This window comes from Melanotaenia boesemani, chromosome 17 (assembly GCF_017639745.1).
Source record: "Melanotaenia boesemani isolate fMelBoe1 chromosome 17, fMelBoe1.pri, whole genome shotgun sequence".
NCBI classification, from domain to species: domain Eukaryota; kingdom Metazoa; phylum Chordata; class Actinopteri; order Atheriniformes; family Melanotaeniidae; genus Melanotaenia; species Melanotaenia boesemani.
In genome coordinates, this window is record NC_055698.1 from 30,385,331 (window position 1) to 30,407,923 (window position 22,593).

The 22,593-nt window shown below is 43.5% G+C and overlaps 1 protein-coding gene across 4 annotated transcripts in view; it reads right to left on the reverse strand.

Annotated features, from left to right (window-relative positions):
* Positions 1-447: 447 nt before the first annotated feature.
* macf1a (microtubule actin crosslinking factor 1a) overlaps positions 448-22,593 on the reverse strand; it is a 225,173-nt gene continuing 203,027 nt past the window's right edge. For all 4 annotated transcript variants that reach the window (XM_042011770.1, XM_042011769.1, XM_042011771.1 and 1 more), the window contains 32 exons: positions 22,440-22,448; positions 21,905-22,130; positions 21,163-21,389; positions 20,944-21,066; positions 20,762-20,863; positions 19,987-20,088; positions 19,712-19,885; positions 19,436-19,591; positions 19,106-19,303; positions 18,832-18,960; positions 18,199-18,381; positions 17,936-18,091; positions 17,621-17,827; positions 17,395-17,514; positions 17,138-17,307; positions 16,887-17,046; positions 15,641-15,835; positions 15,283-15,555; positions 14,985-15,173; positions 14,746-14,857; positions 14,483-14,634; positions 14,187-14,349; positions 13,513-13,667; positions 13,361-13,435; positions 12,233-12,250; positions 11,490-11,607; positions 9,812-9,874; positions 9,387-9,419; positions 6,523-6,740; positions 4,531-4,653; positions 3,183-3,285; positions 448-2,582 (listed from right to left, as the gene is read on the reverse strand). In XM_042011770.1, the coding sequence (XP_041867704.1) occupies positions 2,335-2,582; positions 3,183-3,285; positions 4,531-4,653; positions 6,523-6,740; positions 9,387-9,419; positions 9,812-9,874; positions 11,490-11,607; positions 12,233-12,250; positions 13,361-13,435; positions 13,513-13,667; positions 14,187-14,349; positions 14,483-14,634; positions 14,746-14,857; positions 14,985-15,173; positions 15,283-15,555; positions 15,641-15,835; positions 16,887-17,046; positions 17,138-17,307; positions 17,395-17,514; positions 17,621-17,827; positions 17,936-18,091; positions 18,199-18,381; positions 18,832-18,960; positions 19,106-19,303; positions 19,436-19,591; positions 19,712-19,885; positions 19,987-20,088; positions 20,762-20,863; positions 20,944-21,066; positions 21,163-21,389; positions 21,905-22,130; positions 22,440-22,448 (4,680 nt within the window). In that variant the 3' untranslated portion in view covers positions 448-2,334. The remainder of the gene's footprint in view (positions 2,583-3,182; positions 3,286-4,530; positions 4,654-6,522; positions 6,741-9,386; positions 9,420-9,811; positions 9,875-11,489; positions 11,608-12,232; positions 12,251-13,360; positions 13,436-13,512; positions 13,668-14,186; positions 14,350-14,482; positions 14,635-14,745; positions 14,858-14,984; positions 15,174-15,282; positions 15,556-15,640; positions 15,836-16,886; positions 17,047-17,137; positions 17,308-17,394; positions 17,515-17,620; positions 17,828-17,935; positions 18,092-18,198; positions 18,382-18,831; positions 18,961-19,105; positions 19,304-19,435; positions 19,592-19,711; positions 19,886-19,986; positions 20,089-20,761; positions 20,864-20,943; positions 21,067-21,162; positions 21,390-21,904; positions 22,131-22,439; positions 22,449-22,593) is intronic.

Sequence of the window (22,593 nt, forward strand, 5' to 3'; positions counted from 1 at the left end):
GGGTGAACTGGTGTTAGCCATTAGCTGCTAGCTACTAGGTCCAACTGTGTGTGCGCGCAGCTGTTAGCACATATTAGCCGTTGGCTAACTTCCATAGCTTAAACTGGCTGTAATTTCATAGTGGATGGGTCCTGATTTGCATAAACTAGCTTTATACCTTAAGTATTTCATGCGCAAGCATAACAAAAAAGCCTACACTTTATTGATCTCATAATGATAAAACTTCCTAATAAAAAATGTCATAAGACAAATGTGAGATTGAAAGTCATTAACATGATAGTCATAATTGTCATAACTGAGATAAAACATTTTTAGAACATTAACGTAAGAATTCTGAGATTCAAAGAGATTAAAAGTCAAAATGATGGTCAATTATGAGATTAAAAAGTCATTTACACACATATTTACAGAATAAAGTAGAAAAAATATATAAAAGACCAGAATCAGTTTTACTGCAAGCATATTTTAATACAAAAACAGAACAAAAAAATTGTTTATAATTTTAGTTTTTTGTTGTAATTATACACAAGTGACTCCTGGTAAAGCTCCTCGCTCCACATCATCATCGTCATCGCACTGAGAGGAGCGCGGCATCAAAAGGTGGCAGACATGTTGTCTCTGCCCCCGCCCTCACAGAGACAATAAATAAATAAAAATCACTTTAAGAGGTCTACTTTCTTTCTTCCTGTCATTTCATTAGTTTCATAAACTTCATCTTTTACATGAAGTGACAGAGACAACTCGGTCCTGCCAGTGACAGGACCATTGAAAAAAAGCCTAGAAGAAAAGACGCTGGGGAGGGAAACGAGGTAGGAGACACCCCCCATCCTCTGCCCAGGTCCCGTCATTCATATTTGTAGTTTTCTCTACAGATGAAGGGAAACCCCTTTGGTCAGGAAACTGTAGTCATTAGCAACAAAGAAAACTGAACATACAAGGCTGCAGTAGAATCAGCGCTCTACTGAGTAAAGTTACAATTTATACACAAACCATGTCAAAAGAGCAGAGTGGACATTTTTCAGTACAAAAAAAACACAATTTTGTTAACCATAATACTAAATCACTCTGTCAGTGGTGATATGACATGAAACGGAAAAATAAATAGATCTTTCTTTCAAGCTAAATAAGAAAACTGGATTATAAATTAACCAGAAACAAACAAACAAAAAAAAAAACATTAGCAAATGAAAACTTTGCATACAGTGACTCAAATCAATGACCTCTATTGTTTCCTGTAACAAACACACATGGGATACACACCACCTCGTGTGTGTGTGTGTGTGTGCAGCTGGGTTGCTAAGGGCAACACAGAATAGGTGGAACAGCAGAGGGAGAGACAGTTAGTGCATGCTGGTTGCCGAACTCTGCAAACATGGTTGTTAACATCATTTTAGGTTACACATGTCGTATATCAGTAATGTGCTGTTAGTTGTCACCGTAAAAATAGTCCCTTCTATTGCTAGTTTGTGATTTTTGTGTCGGATTGTTACGTCGGCATGTGAGAAAACCACACCACCATTTGCTGAAATGCAGAGAGGAGGCTGGTGCTGGCGTTCCAGCGGCTGGGAGGAGTTCGGTGTGCGAGTGTTTGCACTCAGATGCAGCAGAGTCTGAGGTTAGCCGCTCTGTGTCAGACAGCGCTTTCCGCCTCCTCGGCTCTCCGCTGCTGAGGTGACTGTTTTCTCGCCAACCAGTTTGGGGGGGAAGCGACATGGCAGTCGTTGCATATTTTCCTTTTTTTGACGCGTCGTTGAGGCATGTGGCCCACAAGCCAAAATAATTCACCCACAATTCTTTTTTATTTTCCTGAATGTCATTGGAGCTTTTTTTTGTTTCTGGAGCTGTGGTGGTGGCGTGTCCCTGCCTCCCTGCCTCCAGGCTCAAATGTGTGTGTCTGTCTGTCAGTGTTGTGGAAAGAGGTTTGAAGTCTGCGTGATTCGAAGTATGTAACATAAAATAAGGCAGCATCATATCGGTGGGTGTTTGGTTCCACGCCAGTAGGGAACGTTTGGGAGAAGAAGGACACTGGAAGGCAAACTGGGATCTTAAAGGGGAAAAGTCGGTGCTGACCCCACTGACTCTGGTCTGGGACTACTGAACCAGAACTCTTCTCCTCTTGTGCATGTTCACAATCAGTTTTAAAGATGGGGGAAAGAATAAGAAGGAGATTCACTCAGATTGTCCAGCTCCTTCTTTCCCCTGGAAAATATCAGTCATAGTGCATCATTTTTAGGCAAGCCCTCCATGAGGATGTCCAGACCCAGGCTGTGACATCTAAGCCAACATGGCTGACGATGGTGATTCACTCTGTGCGGAGTTTCTGTGTGGCTGAGTTTACTTCTTTGCAGACCCAGGGGTCTTTGGACTGGGGGCCTTCTTAGAGATGGTGGGAATCTTGGAGGGCTTGGCTCCACTGCCGGGACGTCTGGGGGTGTCGGAAGTGTCGGAGCAGACGGAGCGAGCGTCCTGAAGCTCCGACGCATCTGAGGCATCGCTGCCGCGGCGACTGCTGGCCCTGCTGCCTGCTCGGCTGCCGGCTCGGCTGGTTGGACCGCTGGCAGTGGATGCCCCACGCTTAGGATCTGACAGGAACAGAGGGAGGGGGGAGTTAAAATAAAATCCTTTTAATACACAAAATTACTTAATTTTCTCACTGTTCATTCAGATTCTGGTGTATAGATGAGGATCTGAGCTGAACTTAACAGCAAAAATGATAAAAGATTATCCAGTGTATAAAAGATGGCCAAAGTCATCTGCCGGAAGTGACAACCATTCCTCACTGTTTCATTATGGTGTCATTAACTAGATTAACTCCTAATAAAATAATTTCATTACACAATATTTATTAGTCCCCAAATGAAACATTTTGTTCACTTATGACTCAAAGATCTCTTTCCAGCGTCAGCTTCTGGTCCATCATTTTTTCTGGCTCCAAAATGGCGATGGACTCAAGGAAAAAGACTTGAAAAAAAATTACAATATTTAATAAATTAATAACAATTGATAAATATAAATAATATGAAAATGAAATAATAAATATGAGTGAATAAAAGCAAATAAATAAATGCAATAAATTAGTTAGAAAAAGACATAAAAAGAAGAAAAGGCCAGAAGTAGTTTGTTGTAAATTTATGTAACAAACAGCAGCTTGAACCAACAGTAGGAAACGTGTTGTGTCTCACCAGTTCGTTTGCTGGTGGGTGTGGTTCCTCCGTTCTCTCCCGTCAGCGAGCCTCGACTCGAGTGGAACGTCGGCCTCTTTAGTTTGGACCCGGAGGCTGCCCCCTGCGGGAGAACACTGAAACATCAGCCGAGGATAACTTTGCTATTATTCACAGCGACATTCTCTTAAAAACGACAACTTTAGTTAACACCAGAACAAACAACACATTTACACGAACACAAACAGGTCTACAAACAAATATTACACAACAAATGGACACGAAACACATTTGAACAAACTATTGTAAACAAAAACTGGCCGCTATAATCTAATGAAATTCTGTGTTAGTTTATTACAACTACTTGAGAACATTAAACTGTATGGATGACTCAAACGCCGCTCTAAGACAGCTACGGATTATTTTTCCAATTTTCAGTAAACGTGAACCTGATTTTTAGATTTTCTGTCCAGTTAAAATTGTTCTCCGTTGATGACTTCATGCTCTTTTTGTCTAAACTTTTAAATCTGATAAGTTTTCATATTTTAATGTCACATTTCTTCTCTTCTCTCACAGAAAAAAGCAGCTAAAGCTTTTCTGTTTTACCTTAGTTTTTAGATTTTCTGTCCAGGTGAATCGATTTTTTGCTAATGACTTCATGCATTTCTTGTCTCAACTTTTACATGTGATATGTTACAGCGACATCATATCACATTTATTCTCTTCTTTCAATTTTAACAGAAAAAACAGCTAAAGTTGATCAGTTTAAACTTGATTTGAGTTTTTTTTTCTGTTGAGTTTAAACTTTTCTACGCTGATGACTTCATGCTCTTCTTATCTAAACTAAAATTTAAAATCTGATACATTTCTATATTTTAGCTTTACCACATCATAACAATTATCTTCTTTAATCTAAAACAGATAAAAGCTAAAATTGTTCAGTTTGAAGTTATTTTTTAGATTTCCTGTTCAAACAGGTTCATGCACTTTTTGTCTAAACTAAAGTTTTAAATCTCATAATTTCCAATGTTTAACTTTGCCACATCATATTTATTTTGTTCTTTCAAATAAGAAAGAAAAAGCAGGTAAAATCTTTGTGGTTGAACTTATTTTAGATTTTCTACCGAGTTAAATCTTTTCTACGCCGATGACTTCATGCAATTCTTGTCTCAACTTTTACATCTAATACGTATCAAATTCACCCCATACTATTTATTCTCTTCTTTCATTAAAGCACAAAAAGCAATTAAAATCTGTCAAAGTAGCCAAACTTTCTTTGCAGGCGTGTGTGTTAGTGCATTAGCACGTTCAGTGGCGAGGGGTCGGGTGGGATGGGGAGGTGGGTGGTTGGGTGGGGTGAGTGTGTTACCTCTTGCCCAGGAGTGCAGTGGCTGTGACCGTGATCTGGGCAGCAATGGCACTTGGTTGGCGTTGGAGTTTTACTGTGTGCCAGCCAGGGCTTGGCATAGTCACGAGAGTGAGTGTGGGAGGACTGAAGGGAGGAAGGGAAGGAAGGAATGAAAGGATGGGTGGAGGAAAAGCAGTGCAGGGGAGAAGTGAATGTGGGGAGAAGGAGGGAGTGAATTGTGGAGTAGGAGGTTGGAGGTGCAGCGCAGCGTGTTGTTACGTAAAAGCGGATGATTTAGTTTTTTTTTTTTTAACGGTGAACCCGACAAAGCAGGAAGAACATTTTTGAAGGCGGGTTATCAGGGTTGAATGACAGGAATGGAGGGAAAAGGCAAAAAGATGACAGAAAAAAAAAAAACAGAAGAAAAAATAAATTTCACATGTAAGGATGTGGTGATTCTTGACAACAACAGGACGACAAAAAGAGGAGCAATATGCAACAAAAATCCATAAAAACACACGTACAATGTCACAAATGGACATTCAGCATCTGCCACAAACACAGAAATGCTTTGATGCAGAACGTACATGACGAACAAAAACAACAACAACACAAGCTTCTTCATCCTGATGATGACTTCATGGAGATGTGTGTTTGAGTTTGTTATGGTGTGTGTGTTTACCAATTACCAATGCTAAATTTTCTGTTGGACAGAATCATCGCAAAAACTTTGTACAAATGCAAAAATCACTAAAGACTTGTGACTGAGGAAAAAAACTTCTCTTGAATGAAAGGCCAGATTGTTCTGTCAATTTGACTAAAATTGGACTTTTAAAATACATGTAAACATGTTAGTTTAACTGAAACTGTACTTCTCAAACTAACACGCCAGGATGATGTGCTGTTACGCAAATGTTTCTGGCATGTAAATGTTCATCTGGAGGGAGCATGGTAAGGGGGGCCTTGGCGCTGAGCATCACAGTTCTCGTTACAGTTTCATGATCCAGAAGTAGCAGAAAATGTTGATAAAAACCGAGAATAACAGCGGATATCATGCATGGCAAGAAACATAAAGCATACTGCATGACTGAAAAGTACAGAGCTTGTAAATTATACAGTCTACTTACCAACAAGGTTCTGATTTGCTTCCATTTAGGTTGCTTTTCAGTAGTTTGGTATGTAAGGTACTAGGCTAACCACAAAAAGCCCACTACAAACCGTAAGGCTTTGGTCAATAAAGCTTGTAAAACGGGTTTAGGTTTCCCTTAACCTAAATGTAGCCTAAAATAATCACCACCACCTGGTTCTGCAGGGTCCATTTTAAAAATATTGACAACAGACAGCTGGTTTAGGTGTGGATTCAGTCTAATAATAATTTTAAGTGTCAACAACTATTTTTTGGGGATAAAGATGAGATGATAACTAAAATAAAAACTAATGCTTGAAAGACGAAAATTATGATGAAATGTATCAAAACTTTCATCAAGGAATAAAAACAAAAATACTCATCAGAGACGAGATCCAGTCAGACCCAATTTAGTTCTGTGTGAAGGTGGAATGAGTTGGACAGAGATCCAGTCAGACCTAATATTCATTTATGGTAATTTACGTCAGTTACAGAAGACATCAGAAAACACTGAGTTCAGTTCAACAAGTTAATAGATTAAAAGGAAAATAATAATTTTCTTTGCACTCAATATTACAGTCGACAAAATCTACTGCAGATTTAGTCGACTGTAAGTAAAACTGAATCAAAATTTGGTGTCAAAGTGGACGCTGGCTGTAATTATTGCAGATCAGCTGGAAACTGACCAGACAGCTTTTTCTGATGAGTCTCTTGGAGCATCACTAAACATTCTTCATAAGTTGAAATCTAATTTTATAAACTACCTCAAATTTTTTCCATCATTCATGGTGGGAAGGGGAATTAATGCAAGTTTTATAAATCTAAACTTCAGGTTTTTAAGTCTTTAAAATCACAGATGAACATAAAAAGTTTTGTAAACATCTTACCCTGGATGATGCAGAGGCCGTTGGTGTGGCGGGGGTGGAGGGAGCCGAGGGAAGCGAGGCGCCACTGTGGGAGGCTGAGGAGGAGGAGCGGGTCGGTGAGGCGTTGCGGGAGCCCGGTTTGGAGCGCCGGCCCCGGGAGCGGAAGGGAGCCAGACTCTGAGACGCTCCTTCAGGAAGGATGAACTTCTCTCTCAGCTCTAGGTTGGTGCGACCACGAGCTGCAGACAGAGACCAAGAGAGGGGAGAAAAATGAGCTGGTCTCCTCATGGTGGCTCAGAGCTTTCCTCCAGCAGGGGGCAGCAGAGGCAGCGAGCAGTGAGGGAGAGTGTCAGCGCTTCCATGGCTGCAGACATCAAGATTGGTGCATGTTTTATTTGTGAGTGCAGGTGTGCAGAGCAGGTGTTTGGGGAGGTGGGAGTTTGGGGAATTGAAGACTCATTAGTAAACACTGAGTCGTTTTAAAGAGATTTTAAAGGGAGGCAGTGAGGATGTTTGAGTGCAAAGGTAAGAGGACGTTCATTTGATAAGCAACGAAAGTCAGGAAGTTGTTCAACATGTGAGGACAGAATCCGGAGACGCACCATCATCGCTGCAGGTCCACCAGCTGTCCACCAAAGCTTCTTGTTGTCAGCTGTGCAGAAACCAGTGCTGCAAACCTCAATAAACTGAACCAACAAATCCCTAACCTGAAAGAGGATGCCCTTCCTTTTAGTCTGAATGTAAATTTAAAGTACTAATCCAACTTTTTTGGCTTATTTGCTTTTCTCTAAAGGTTTAAAACTCAAATAAGCTAAGAAGAAATTCACCTCTGGATGCCTTTTAATTGGTTATAATTGATTGTAGATTGTTCATTTTGTTTTTTTGGACTGTGACATAAATAACACGCTGATCTGCAGAGACAACAGGATTAAGTTTGCTTTTTTCTTTGTTGCTTCATGCAAAACAGAGCCTAATACCAGCAGTTGCATTTAATTCTCAGCAAGAATGTGAATATGTGCATCTCAAAACTTTAAACCTGACTTTAAAGGTCCGATACATGACCTCAGGACACACTTGAGCAGTAGAATCTCAGTCCACGGTAAGGCAGGCTTATTTTTATAGCACATTTCATGTAGAAAACAAAGTACTTTACATAAAATATTAAAGGCAAAGTTCAAAAGAAACACACACACACACAAAAAAAAGAATAAAAGGAAAGAAATAAAACCAGAACAAGATCTGTTCAATCCTGCTTTTGTAAAAGTTGTAGGAAATGTTCTGGTGTGTTCATGTACAGGTGTAACAGTTTGTTGTCTGGTGATGGTGTGGATTGAAGGGTCGTTTCCTTCTGTCTGTGATCTTTTTGTCTCCTTTCTTCTTTCCCTTTTGCTCTTTTTGCTATTTTCCATCGTTTTCTGTCCCCTCCGGTCAGGTCCAGCAAGATTACATAGATTCCGTGATTCAAAGTAAATAAATAAATAAATGAATCAGATTATCAAGAGGAGCCTTACCCATAGGACTCCCCTTGGCAGAGCAAATTTGTTCAGCACGATACAGCAAACAGATTATCACTTTGCTGCTATGATGCTGGACAGGACAAGTTAAAAAAAAAAAAGATTTGTTCAATCCAGTCTGGTCCTCCAGTGTTAACTTTAAATCTCCACAACTGGGTCTTCTGCTGATGTGAACAGAATCCAGAAATTCCTGATCTAAAATTATACTGAACATAGTCCGAGTCTTGGTTCTGTTCAAAGGTAAAAGCTACTTCTCCTCGTAGCACAATTACTATTGCAACAACACATCATCAGTAGTGTAAAACTAACCTGTGTCACGACGTTCTCTGTTTGCTGCTGTGTTTGGTTTGGTACAGAATGAAAACGGGAACTTTAAGCGATGACAATGGTCTCCGGGTTTCTGACACACTTTCATTGCATATTCATCGTAAAGCATCTGAGAGAGCTGGGAGCAAAGCATAGCCTCTCTTCTCTCAGTTTTCATGTCTAATTCTTGCTGCGCAGGAGCTTCTCAGCTCTGCTGTGTATAAATACATGTGGGTGGGGGTTGGAGGGGTTGGGGTCATGCCTGGCTGATGCTCATCAGGAGAACACCCAAATTCAGGGTTTCTCCTCTCTTCAAAAAGACACTGATCAGCATTCTTGGACAGAAAGTGGTGCAGCAGCCTCAGCAGACAACAACAAGCCTGGAGAAGCCAGCCACGAAGACAGAGTGAAGGAAAAGAAGAGGTATAAACAGATTCTGATGGTAGAAATGGAATGAAAGAGAACAGAGAAAGAACGCAAGAAAGAAAGAAAGAAAGAAAGAAAGAGGGAGGAGAGGAGAGCTGCAGCTTTCACGGCCATCGTCCCGAGCAACTGGACAACAAGGCCAGTCAATCTTAACGTGTGCACCCTGCAATTACGTCCCCACTTAAAGCCAGCCAGGTGCACCCTGTAATTGTGTCCCACCAACCAGCCATCATATTTAAAGGAGCCGCGTTGGAAGCCAGCGTTATTAGGAACCCAGGCTGGCCACGCCCAGGTCTTATACTCCGTCCTCTGCCTCTCAGACTAGATTACGTTTTTCTGTCTGGGATTAAACCAGATCTACAGCTTCCAGTCGTGCTCACAGATTTCTTACTGTTTTAAAGAAACAAACTGTAAAGACCAGGGATTGGCCAAGTCCTGCTTCGTTGGTGAGTGGGGGAAGCATGAGGCGAACATGTAGCACAGACACAACTGGCATCAACGTCTCTACACACAAACCTGACAACAGAAAGAGCACACACACACACATTTATGGACACAGAGGACAGCTGTGGTTAAAGATGGACGAAGATGAAGAGTGACAGAAATGGAGTGAGAGACAGGAACAGGAAGTGTAGATACCTCGGCAGCAGAAATAGCCAGGAGTGACTGTCACTAAGAGACACAAGAGACAACGTGAAATATCTGCATGCTCGAGGTGGGATGAATAAAGTCTCTCACACAGATAACACTTCCTGAAAACACACTTATGTTAAATAGTCACACACACAGCTGACAACAGGGGTCCGGACGAGCATCATGGCCCCTGAAACGTGTTAGAAAACAGGAAGACAGCGGCGGCAGCCAGGGAGGAGCAGACGTAACGTTAGTCTGGTGATCACATCAACACAGGCCAAAACCCAGAAACCAAACAGGAAGAGCAGAGGTGGAGGAGCCATAAAGATAATGAGAGAGAACCCTGGAGGAGGGAGCATCCAGGAGAAAAGAAACAAAATGGAGGAAAGACAGGCAGCTGGGAGAAAACGTGAGAGATAGAGAAGTCCAACCTATACGAGATGAGATGGAGCTACTGGAATCGGAGCGAAGAATCTTAAGTCCTGGATGTTGCACTGAGGAAAGAGAAAAAAGGGAGGGAGGAAGAGAAGGGGAGGAAGAGGGAGAGAACTGAGGACCATGCACCATGCAGTACTACAGTTTTATTAAAGAATGAACAGAAACAGAGATGAAGGGGAGAAAAGTGTCTGTTTATACAGAAATAAAACGGGGAAAAATGATGGACTCCTTCAGGATGGACAGAGGACGGGTCTCGGAGGGAAAAACAGAGAGACGGAGAAAGAGAAACACCCCTCCGAGTACAACAGATACACTGACGTCGGTGGAAGGAAACGCTGCAGAGAGAAGTGCAGCACTTCACTGCATCACCTGCTGACACACAACTCCACAAACATCAGTCAGTTCACATGTTTGTTTGCTGGTGAATGTGTCCAGAAGCTTCGCTGGAGGGTTGGTTTGATCTCGTGAAGAGCAGCATGAGTGTTAAAGTGCCCAGGAGCCTGACTGATGTTATCTACAGCATCAGTTAAATGTACAGACATTGCCAGACAAAGGTTGGAACCCTCCTGTTATGTTCCTTTCCAAGGAACAGCAATTTGACCACAGGAATGTTTAGCTTTCTGAATAAAACACCAATAAACATTGTGTATATGTCATCATTAACTTACTGAGCATTTTAGTTACTACTTGTTTTTAGGGTCAAGGAGGGTAATATATTTATCTAAAAAATGGAGGTTAAATTTCTTTTTACATGTAGATTTGAAAGATCTAAATCTAAAATGACATGACACTTTTTAACCATTTTCATTTTATATGTTGAATACACAAGTTTCACATGGAAAAAAACAGCATCAGTAGGAAGGCACACACAAAGTGCATCAACACTGTTGTTTGCAGGGTGTGGAAATGAGAGATGAGGGTGTGTGAATTCACACAGCCAACCTATCTGCTGCAGCACAGCTTCTACACACTCATTTTAATTTGCTAACAGCCATAAATACAGACTTTTGTGTGCTTCGTGGTTCATATGAGCTGAAAGGACTTGGTAACACCAGTTAGCAGAAGATGCTAACATGTATCCTACACTGGGTTTCTGCTAAAACTGCAGTAGCCAGTTATTCCCTCTTTACTGTCATGAAAAAGCAGAAATCATCATTTATATTAATGTCTATGACAGTGTTGTTGCTGCTCTGAGGTTTATGTGATGACCAATGAGATTTTAGCTAAGAATCACCTGACATTTACCTCTCAGATGGAAAATAACCAAACACAACGTAGCAGCTGTGACTGCAGCCTTGCAGTCTCTGTAGCTTATCTCATCATGCAATTAAAATTTTCACAGTTGGTTCCTTTCTGTTTCTTCCTTGTGCACACAGATTTCATTATTCTGAACTACCTTTTCTTTAAAAATAAGAGCAAAAGGAACCAGAAAGCGATTTGAAGAGATGAACCGCAGCAGATGTTTAAATAAAGATGACTTTTTCCTAAACATGAAACGTTGACACTATTTTTGATACTTGTCCACAGATCTGCAGTTTGTCTCAAATCTTTATAAGATTTTTTATTATTTTCCTCCAAACTGCAGAATCAGTCAGGCTCCTGTAGGTTTATGTGACAGAGGTGGAGACAGAGTAGGAGAGAGTTTTGATGTCTCTGTGTGGACTCGCTCACCTCTGCATGGATCGTTCTTCACCAGAAACTCGTCCAGGGCCATCCAGCCTCCTCCGACTCTCACCATCACCGTACTGCGCAAAATCCTGACCAGACGAAGCTGCTGAGAGTCGCCAAACTGGGATAGATTCAAAGAGACGGAGGGAGGCAGAAGCAAAACGAGGAAAGTGTTGGAAGAGAATGAACAAGTCAGTTTTTATCTTTGATGAGTTTCAAATGATTTACAATCTCACACCAAGGAGCCCAGATGACCTCCTCTACTCCATGCAATGACAGAAAAACCATGCAGTGATAGATTCTCAGCCCGATTCACCCAGCAGCTCAAATCAAAGCATCGTGATATTCACCAGCGTCCCTCATTGAAAATATAACTCAAGTTTTCAGTTTTTCACCCAGTGAAGCGCAGAAAGGAATCCTCTGGATCTCTCTGCAAGCAGCTTCAGCTCGCTGTAAATCACCTCACCACTAATTAGCACTTCAGCCATGTCACTGTCGCCTCGCGTTGTGCAATTAGTCCCATAGCACCAAACAAATGACAGCATGAACACAAGCGGACGGTGAAACCTGCCTACACGTTGCAAACACACAGGCATGAACTTCTTAACACAACAGTTTCAAAACCATTTAATTTCACAGATTTTCTCTTTTTATCAAAGTTTTAAGCAACAGAAGGCGCTGTGTGTTGTTAAAGAACGAGGAAGCAGCTTTCACGCGTCCGTCCACAGCAGCAGAAGTCACTTTACCTGGTTTCCGAGGAAGAACTAGAATAAATCCGGAAGACATGGAGCAGAGGAACAGGAGGGGGAAAGAAACAGAGCGAGAATGAAACAACTTGTACTGAAAACTGACGTCTGAACTGTATCAAAGGCAACATCTTCCAGAACTGCTTCTCGTGGAGTTATTTCAGCTGGCAGTTAGTGGAGGGAGAAAAATGGCGTGGAGGTGAAGACATGTGGATGTTATGTGTCAGTGAGGATGAGCTGCAGGTGAGGACAGCGGCAGAGGAGAAAAGTGGAGCCATGTCTCCTGCGTCCTGCAGTCGGACGCTGGGCATCATTAACCTGAAGGTAATGATGGAGAAGGTTGTAGCAGTGGTGGTGATGATGTAGTAAATGCTGCTGGAAACACTTCACACTGCATTAATGTTTACTGGGAAAGGTTATAAAGACACATACAGACTGCTGAGGAAGGTGTTTAGTTAAACTAATCCACCCTAAACCCACCAGACCTCCATCTTATTTGGCTAAATCCAGTAATTTGGACTGTTAAATTGCTTAATTTTCTGTTGAGAATAATAATCGTAATGTTAAAAATAGGTCTTCTCTAATAGATTACTATAATTTCTGCTTGCTTTGAGAAGTAAATTATTTAAATAAAGAAATCTTTAAATCTAAATATACTTAAATAAAACCAGCAGAAGCCCCGCCCCCTTTCTTGCCACATTTACAGTTCTATGAATGTTCAGGTGAAGATGTGGAGGACGATCCTGGAGCGCTGTGAGATGCTACAAACATGTTTTAATAATGTTACCAAGACAAGCTGTGATGTTACGATACAGAAAAATGAAAAACATCAGGATATAATGATGTGAGATGGACACAGACATGAAATAATAAGTTAAAAAAAGCTGTGAAATTATGTTGAGAGGAGCCTGGAGTGCAGATGCAGCCAGATACATTAAATCTGAACTGGGTCAAACAGAATTTACAATAAAAATATTTTCTACTGGCTTCAGATTTAGTAGCAACATGGAGGATGAGACGATCTTGTAGATCCTGTTTGATCCAGTTCTTTAATCAATTAAAACTTTTTTTCTTCTGTTTTACATTATCATAAAAAAGATTCTTTAATTAAAGATGTTTATGACTCACCCGGTATTTGTTCTCTCCAATCTGCTCCACCTGGAACCTCTTCGCACACTTACACTGGGCCACCTGCCGCGTCACCTGCACGACCACAGACAACATGTCAGTCCATGCTTGTTCCCGTTTATTCCCGGGAATTCTTTGTAGCGTTCCCTCACCTCATCCTCTATCTTATCAGCATCTGTGGTCGGCCTGTAGGCGTCCTTGTTGGGGTGCAGGGCAGCAACAAACTCGTAGTAATCGATGTAACCGTCTCCGTCTCTGTCAAAAATGTCCGCCACGGCCGTCATCTCCAGCTTACTGGTTGGAAATTCTGTACGGACAAGACAATAGAACTTTTTTATGCATAAATATATATAAAAGAAAGGAGCATTACCCAAACAGAACGAAGTAATTACAGATTATCTACCTTTTCAAATCGATGGGGTCCCGCAATGACTCGGCTAATACAATGAAGCCTGTAGCCCTCTTTCCTAAATTTCAAATACATCCCATGCAGCAACTATATCTACTGTATCTACAAAAAGTATCACACTTGCACCAGAGTCTATACCAGGAGTCTGCAACCTGCGGCTCTCTGAGCTTCCACAGTGGCTCTTGATACATGGCTAGAAATGCTGAAGAACTTACTCATGTTTTTAAATATAGAGATGATATCAAATGCAAGTTTTGAGTAATTTTTTAGTTTTTTTTCTGGAATAACTGCATTGAATTTCCACAATATAATTATGACATAATAATGACAAGTACCAGTAATATTTTTTTTCTGTGTGTGTGTATATATATGTATAAAAGGCGTGAACCAAAAGCAAAGAACAAGAAGGCTTCTTACTGGAGGCCAAGATGCCGTCGATGAACTCCTGCCGTGTGATCTTTCCATCTTGATCTTTGTCGATGCGTCTGAAGAAATCCATGACGCGGGACTTCTTGTGGTTCATCCAGCGCATGTACTTCTTCCTCCACACGTCAAAGTCAAAGTTGGCGAACTCTTTCAGCTGCACATGGATGATACAGATTAAAAAGAACAAACAGAGGAAGAAAGTGTGACTCCAGCTATCATGTGAAAGAAGCAGAAACAGAACTTTGATCGGCAAAATTTCCTTTCTATTGTATGAACATTAAGGTTACCTCTTCTAGTCGGTCCAGGGCATCGTTCAGTTTACGCTGCCGGTCCAGAGCCAGCAGCCACACCTGCTGCCACTTGGCACAAAGCTGGTTGAGTCGTGGGTTTCCTCCAGAAACCTGCATGGCAGCCTGCTGCTGCTGCTGCTGCTGTTTTCCTGACACATTGAACATGATATTATGAGTTAACTGGGTTATAAACACATATACTCTTGTGAATGAGTGAAAGTTAATGCTTGCTGGAGGAAAAGTAAACCCAGGTGACATACGAGCTCCTCTTCTCTCAGCCAGGCTGCTGGGAGGCTCAGCTGGTTTCCTCTTGTAGGTCTTAGTCACTTTGTCAACATCTGGCTGCTTCCTCATCATCTCCTCCATGAATGTCTGCAGATCACAAACACCAGCCATGAGCAAAGCAACGTGGGACGAATGAAAACACTAAACTCTGTTTCTTGGAGTCAAGTTTGACCCACAAACAGCCCATGAGTCAGTGCAGCTAAAGAAAGCCCACCTGGTGCTCTGTGATGAGTGTTTTGAGCTGTGGGATATCCTGAGGAAGTGGTTCTGTGTCCCTCTGGACCAGTGTGGTCTCAGCCCATTGTAACCATGACAACAGCTCCTCCAGCAGGTTGGCGTTGTTGAGCACCTCGGTCAGAGCCGTCTCCAGCCGCTGCTCGTGTTGTTTGGCCCAGGTCAGCACCTGCACAGCAGAGATCAGATTAACAGGAAGTTGATGACGTCAGGTCAGTTTTTCGAAAGAAAAAAAGATGATTTCTTTAAGTTTACAGCTTCGAGTGACCCTTCCTCACCTCCTCAAAACGCGCCCTGATGATGGTGATCCAGTGTTTGATGGTGGTGATGGAGTCAGGGTGGCACACAGTCAGGATGCCCTCCCCCATGCCAGCGGCCTTGTTCACGTGCGCCCTCTTTTCCTCCACGGTGCCCATAAAGTCTCGATGTGTGTGCAGCAGTGCCTGAAGCGTCTCTGCCTCTTCGGGGAGGACGCCACGGAAACGCAGGGTTTGCTCCGCCTCCGACAACCACTCCAGCAGCACCTGCACGGCTGTGCGAAACTCCTCCGCCTGACGGAGAAGAAAAGACGTTTGTGGTGATGACCCACATTTTTATAAAAGAAAACAAAAATGTCCTTGAGATTTGCTCTCTGACCTGTTTGAGCGCCTGCTGGAGGCGGGTCTGCTTAGTGACTGACAGCGCGCACACTGTATCCCAGCGGTTGCTGAGCTCCTGGAGTTGAACTTTGACCCAGGCAGTGTCGTCGCGGCCGGTCTCCATCAGGTCCCGAGCTGAGCGCTTCAAAGCCTGAACGCTGCCAGTTCTTTTACCCAGTTCTTTTTGGAAAGCCTGCAAAACAAAACAAAGTCTAATGAAGAACTTTGTTCATTCCCGTTTAACCCTTTAACACCTAAATCATCATATTTGATACAGTTTGAGACCTATTCCATCACTTTAAGGTAAAAATGTTGCTCAAAACTCTGTTGTATACAATCTGATACCTGTATTCTGCCTCCTAGTGGATACATTTTGCACTACAATAATTCTGACACTCCTCCCTGAGCAGCCACCTTATCGTGGTGGAGGAGTTTGTGCATCCTGACGATCCTAGCGGCTATGTTATCTGGCGCTCATGTCCCTGGTAGGGTCATCCATGGCAAACAGGTATCTAGGGGAGGGACCGGACGAAGTGCGGTTCAAATCACCCCTATGATGATGACAAAGCAAGGACCAGAGTTTCCCTTGCCCGGACGTGGGTCGCCGGGGCCCCCCTCTGGAGCCAGGCCTGGAGGTGGGGCACAGAGGCGAGCGCTTGGTGGCAATATTGACACTTTTACCTCTGCTGCTCTCCCATGTGGGAGTACCACATGGATCCACTCTTGATCCTCTTTTATTTTCTACCTATCTGTTTCCACTAGGATCATTCTTAAAGAAACACAATATTTCTTTTTATCGGTATGCAGACGACACACGGCCACATGGACCATCCAGCCTCTCCTTAACTGCCTTAGTTTTTTTTTTATTTTAATGCGAGCAAGACAGAAGTTATACTGTTCAGACCAAACAATACCAGCAGGACCCCTGACATCAACCTTTCTTACACACAAATTATTTATTACAAATTTAAATGTTAAAATTGCTGTAAAAAAACTCCACATTTACTCAAATCTTGCTTTCTTCCATTGAGGTGACTGGCAGAAATCAAGCCTGTTTTATCAAGAAAAAAACCTAGAAACAGCAATCCACACTTTTATAACTTCTAGACTTGACTACTGGAATGTAGTTTAATATTGTAATTGTTTTAAAATTGCTTTATAAATAAAGGGGTATGGTATGGTGTTTTCACATTTTGAATCAGGCGTAAAAGGATTAGAACAGCAACACAGTTCAGCTTACACACCTTATGTGCATCCATAAGATTGGACACCAAATCCAGGTCCCCGTGGACGGGTTGGTCTTCAGCCAGCTGAGGCTCCACCCGGTAGAGCCAGTCCACCAAAGCCTGAAGAGCTTCTGCAAACTGACCTGAGAACAGCAGAGCCTCCTCCAGTTTGTGTTGCCTGGACGGAAGAAAAAAGACAAAAGTTAAGTTTTACATTTGATTTTTCACTGCAATTCAGATGATAATTAAACCAGCTTCCTCTTCGGTACCTCTCTACGCTCTTGCCACAGACGGTGTCCCACTTGTCACGAACTTCTCCCACCAGGTGATCCAGCTTCTGCTGGTCAGCAGGCAGCTGAGCCTTGTCCCTCATGGCCCTTCCAGACCTCACTGTGGTGTCGTAAACAGGCTGCTTCGATCCCAACGCTTTCTGAAACTCCTGCACAGGTGGAAACAAGGCCGATTTGTGGAGGAAAACTCAAAAAGTGTAGGTTTATGGATGGATGATGCTTGGTCTCTTTGGTACCTTGTGTTTGACCAGTTGCACTTTGATCTTGTCTGGCTCGTTGGAGATCTCCAGCTCTGAGTCCAGTCTTTTCTCGGCTTCTTCCAGCCAGTCTGTCAGCTTCCTCCAGGCCTCGTGGAACTGAAGATGAAAGCGTTGTTTAAGAAAAGATGAAAGCATCTGGTTAAACGATCCTGAGACAAAGAAAAAAACCAACCATCCATTAGTGTGATTATCAGTTCAGTACCTGTTTGGCTCGCTTGCGGGCCTCATCCAGATGTCGGCCGCGGTCCAGCGACCTCTGCACCAGCTTGTCCCAGCGGGCCTGGACACTGAGCAGCAGATTCTTGATCAGAACCACGTCCTGCTTCAGGCTGGCGAAGCGAAGCTGAGATCCGGCCTTCTCCAGAGCCAGAACCTGCTCCCTGTGGGTGTTCACCTCGTTCACAAACACCTGGACATGAAGGAGAGCGAAACATGAGCAGGAAAATTCAGATTTTCAAGCTACTTTCTGAGCAAAAAGAGGCAGAAATGAGACACTCTGAGAAGTTTCTGTCTCCACCTTGTGCTCATCGATCTGGAAGAGGACGGTGTCCAGTATGAGGCTGGGGGGCTGGGCCATGTTCAGTGTTTGCTCAGCCTGGGTCAGCCAGTTGATGGTGTCCTGCAGAGAAGTCTGAAAACCAGTTGCCAAGGAAACTGCTTCCTCCAGCTTTGCCTGTAAAGTTTTAGAAGTTGAAAGTTGACAATTAACCTGCAAAAACACAAAAAAAACAACAACAACAAAAAAAAACAGAACACAGCAGTGTTCATTTGCAGTCTGACCCTGCGGTCGTCCATCTTGGTGTTGAGGCTGGCCCACTTGTTCTGCAACATGGCTAGGTTCTGTTGGGTCTGGGTGGTGCCGGGTCCTGCTTCCTCTCCTCCACGGGCCAGCAGGATGGACTCTCCTTGATCCAGAAGGCGATGGTACTGGTCTGCTCGCTGAGCCAGCTGGGCCTGAAGCTCCTGCGGAGATGAGCAGGTGAGGCCACAGGTGAGTCGTTTTATGACACTGGAAGCCATTAAAGTTTAATAACAACCATACGCCAGGTGTGTCTGTGTAAACTGAAGAGTGTCTGTAAGACAATACTGTTAGAAACTTCACAAAGCCTTATGTTAAATGATCTTCTCATCATTCTGTTTATATCATCACAGCTAAAAGTTGAAACCCTATTTCAACCCTGACTTGGCTCCATCTTACAGATTAGTCTGTAATTTGTGTTAAAAATCTTCTGTAGGTTATTTTTATGGCAACAATATAAACTTTGACTTCTCAGAATGATGTTTTTAAGCAACAGATGATGAATTTAGTTGAAGGCCAACATTCAGGATTTGTATAAAACTCTGGAACAGTGTGTGATGAGTGTGTTGTTGATGATATTGTGTGTATCTGGGTGTAATGCGATGCTCGGTCACCATGTGTTGCTGTAGCTGCTCCCGGGCTGTTTCAGGAAGACCGCCCGTTGGTTTGGCAGCAGACAGCTGGCTCTCCGTCCTCCTCAGCCACTGGAGGAACTCCTCCAACTCACCATGGAAACCTTCAGCCTATAAAGGGAGGAGGTAGAAATGATTGACTGCAGCTGTAGATTAAAGTTGTGTTAAACGTTGCCACAATAACTGGCATACACTTTTAGTTTTAAAATCAAATTCCAGACTTTTGCAGACTGGCTGGGAAATGTGTTTCCAGTACCTGCTGCAGGGCAGCCTCCAGTAGTTTCTGCCGCTCCTGGGTCTTGAGCAGCAGACTCTCCCAGCTTTGGTTCAGCTGATCCAGCTGATCCCGCAGGTGACTGGCTTCATCACCTGGAGAAGACTCCAGAAGCTCAGCGGCAGCACTGGAAACCGTCTCTACTGTGGCGTGATGGGATAACACGTCATTACGCAACACCTGGGAGAATCGGAGAGAGGAAGAGGTCAGACGGCACAAATTTTGGCCCAACTAGCACATTAACGCTGTACGTTGGTCATAAAGAGTTGATCAGGATGAATGAGTCCCATTTTGTAATGAATGTCGACGTACGTGGTGTTTAGCCAGTTCGATTTCGATGGCCTTAGGATCAGAGCTGATGGGTCGCTGTGTGTCCAGAGTGGTGTGTGTGTGGCTCAGCCAGGCCTGCAGCTCAGAGAGGGCGTGCTGGAACTGACCCAGGGCCAGCAGGGCAGCCTCCAGCTTGTGCTGCAGTGGAAGAAGGGCAGAAGTTCCACTTTAAAAATAGGAACTCAAAACACAGAATTGCCAGAAAGATCACAGACATCAGCTTCTCAAGAAATAAAAGCAGACTTCAAACTTTCTCACCTGTCTTTGGGTAATTTTGTCGCCCAGGTTTTCCCAGAGGTGTCGGAGTTCAGTCAGTGGCTCCTGGATCATGTCTCGGTCCGTCTGGTCCGACACTTTCTTTAACAGTAGCTCCCCCTGGTGGCACAGCTTCTCCATGTCGATCTGCTGCTGGTACACCTCCACCTTGTACTGCTGCTCAGAGCGGAGGAAGGTGGGAGAACGAGAAGGAAAGTGATGTTAGGATAAGCTTGTGTAAAACGTGTTTATGTTTGACAGTGTGACATCATGCCAACCTTGAGCTCTTCGATCTGCTGTTTTACTGTTCCCAGGTCCGTCCCCACAGGGGACATGTCACAGAGCTTGATCACTGCGTTGTCCAGGTAGTCAAACATTGACTGGAAATGAAAGAAAGACAGAGAGAGGTTAGCTTAAAGTAATCAGCAGCATCTTGCTGACTGATAATGATGAATTTAATGATTAAAGACAGAACAGCAGCTCACAGTGCTGAAATGTTCCAGGTGGTTGGAGATGCATAACGAAAAGGATCAGGCTGCATAAAGATGAAGAATCAGCTACCTGGGTCTACCTCCGATTAGTTTTGGCTGACTGAGCCAATTATTATTTTTATTATTGTTGTTAGTCTTTGTAAATTCTCTTTAAAGGAAAAAGAAACATCTCCAGACACTGTAGCATGAAATATAGCCCTGCCTTTCTCTGCACCCCACCGACTGGTTGCTGATTAATCCTTTCACTTAAAGACCCCCGCCACGATGAGGACCCTCAAGTCTGCACAGAAATAAATTTTTTTCAGCTCCTTCCTTCCAGATTACTTATTTAAAGAACGATTGTCCGTGACCAGCTCAAAACCCGACTTGACGTCCGTCACATGAATCTGTCCCGTCCTGCTGGGCCTTGGTCTTTATTGTGTTTTGTTTTCTGCAAAACTTTTTTTTTCTTTTTGTTATTTTTATTTTAAAATGGGTCAGTTTGACCTGCAGCATAACTCTGGGGCAAACTCCACCTGTGGACAAGTTTGTTGGAAAAACGCCGTATTTTAGACATTCGAACCTGCAGAGCATCCTGATACTGAACAGAAGCAGTCATGGCCTCCTCCAGTCTCTCCATCCTCTCTCTCCACGTCCGGTTTAGACCCTCCCAGGCTGCATTCATCTGAAAGCGTCAGACGGGGGAGGGTGTTAGAGGATTAAAATGTAGAGGAGCTTTTGTTTAATGAAGTCTGGAGTTCTAACCTCATCTATGGTCTTTTTCACTTCAGGTTTCTCAGTTTCTCCGCAGGCAAAGATGAGGTCAGCTCCGAGAGTCCTGACAAACTCCAGCTCCTCTCTCAAGCCGTCCGTCTCTGCCTTGATGGCCTGATAAAACAGCAGCACATCAGATTCATTTAGCAGAATTAAAGCTGGTCTGCAGACTGAAAGCTCCATCTATCATCTCCTTCCTGCAGTGAATACCTCAGCAGCCTCAATCTGTTGTTTGATGAGCGATGGGTCTACACCAGGGTCTTCTAGATCTCTCACTATATCCTGGGAGTCTCTGAGCGTGCTCAGTAGCGCCGCTACGTCGGCCCAGAACTTCCCGGCCAGATCCAACACGTCGTTGAGCTTGCTCTCTCTCTCCTCGGCTCGCTGCCGGATCTCATCCCACAGGGAGCGCAGACGGAGGAGGCGGGAACGCACGGCTGCAGGAGAGAAAAGAGAAGCTGGATCTCACTGGAAATATGGGAAATTCTTAATGGTCAAGCAGCATGATGTATGTTTTACTATTAAAACTGCAATTTTCACTCCCACTATCAGCAGACAGAAAGGCTTTTATTTTCAGAAAAGCCTGAGGGTATCGAAACACAAGGCTCAGCAGAGGGCAATAAAACAAAGACGTGTGTGTTCTGCCTCTAACTGCTGTCATTGGATGAAATGTGCAGAACTTCAATTCTGATTCTGCTCATTTTCAAGTCTTGACAAGTTCTGCCCTGTGGCCCAGAGCCAGTTAGAGATCTGCTCCAGCCGGAGCCTGAAATACGGTTTTCCAGAAGCTCATATTATTAGATGTTAGAATGCTTTGTTTCACTGATAATCAGTGTTTCACATTTTCAGCTTTACTGTTTTGTTCAGCCAGAAATCCTTCATTACATCCTGTTAATGTCTCAGTAAACGAAGAAAAACATACAAGAATTGCAACAAACATTCGTTTACTCACCCTGAGCAGCGGGATCGTCGTGAGCCGCTCTGCCGATGAGCTCCTCGCCGCGGGCACAGAGGGCGGAGAAGCTCGGCAGCAGTTTGTCCAGCTCCAGGCCCTGAGCGCGGTGCTCTGCCAGCTGTTCCCGGATCTTCTCCACCTCTGCAGCCACCGGAGGAGGCTGCCGCAGCCGCTGCACCGCCCCCTCCAGGGTCTCCAACAGCGGGTCCATCTTGTCGTGAAACTGAGGACGGAAGGAGGACGTTATTAGAAGGAGAGCGCTGCCGAATAAAAGGAGTTCCTGATATGATTCAGTCTTATTCTCACTCAGTTTGCAAACACATGACTAAGATTAAAGTTTACAATCAAAGCTGCAGCTAGAAATGAATTCATTCATCATTCTTTAATATAATTATTATAATTAATTAAACACCATATTTCTCTATTTTGTGATGCAGAATTTGGGCTTTACTGATTAACTGTTACAGGATCAAATCATGTGGTGTAACCGCACCCTGAGAGGCAGTTTGATGTTGTCAGTCAGTGGGCTTACCTCTACCAGCTGGGTGATTGCAGTGAGCAGTGACGATGGAGAAAATGGTGGTGAGGGGCAACACACACAGCACATCCACAAAGAACGAGGGATGGGGTGGGATGGGGTGGGATGAGAGGGGTTGGGGGTGGTGGGGGGTTAGGGTTAAACAAAA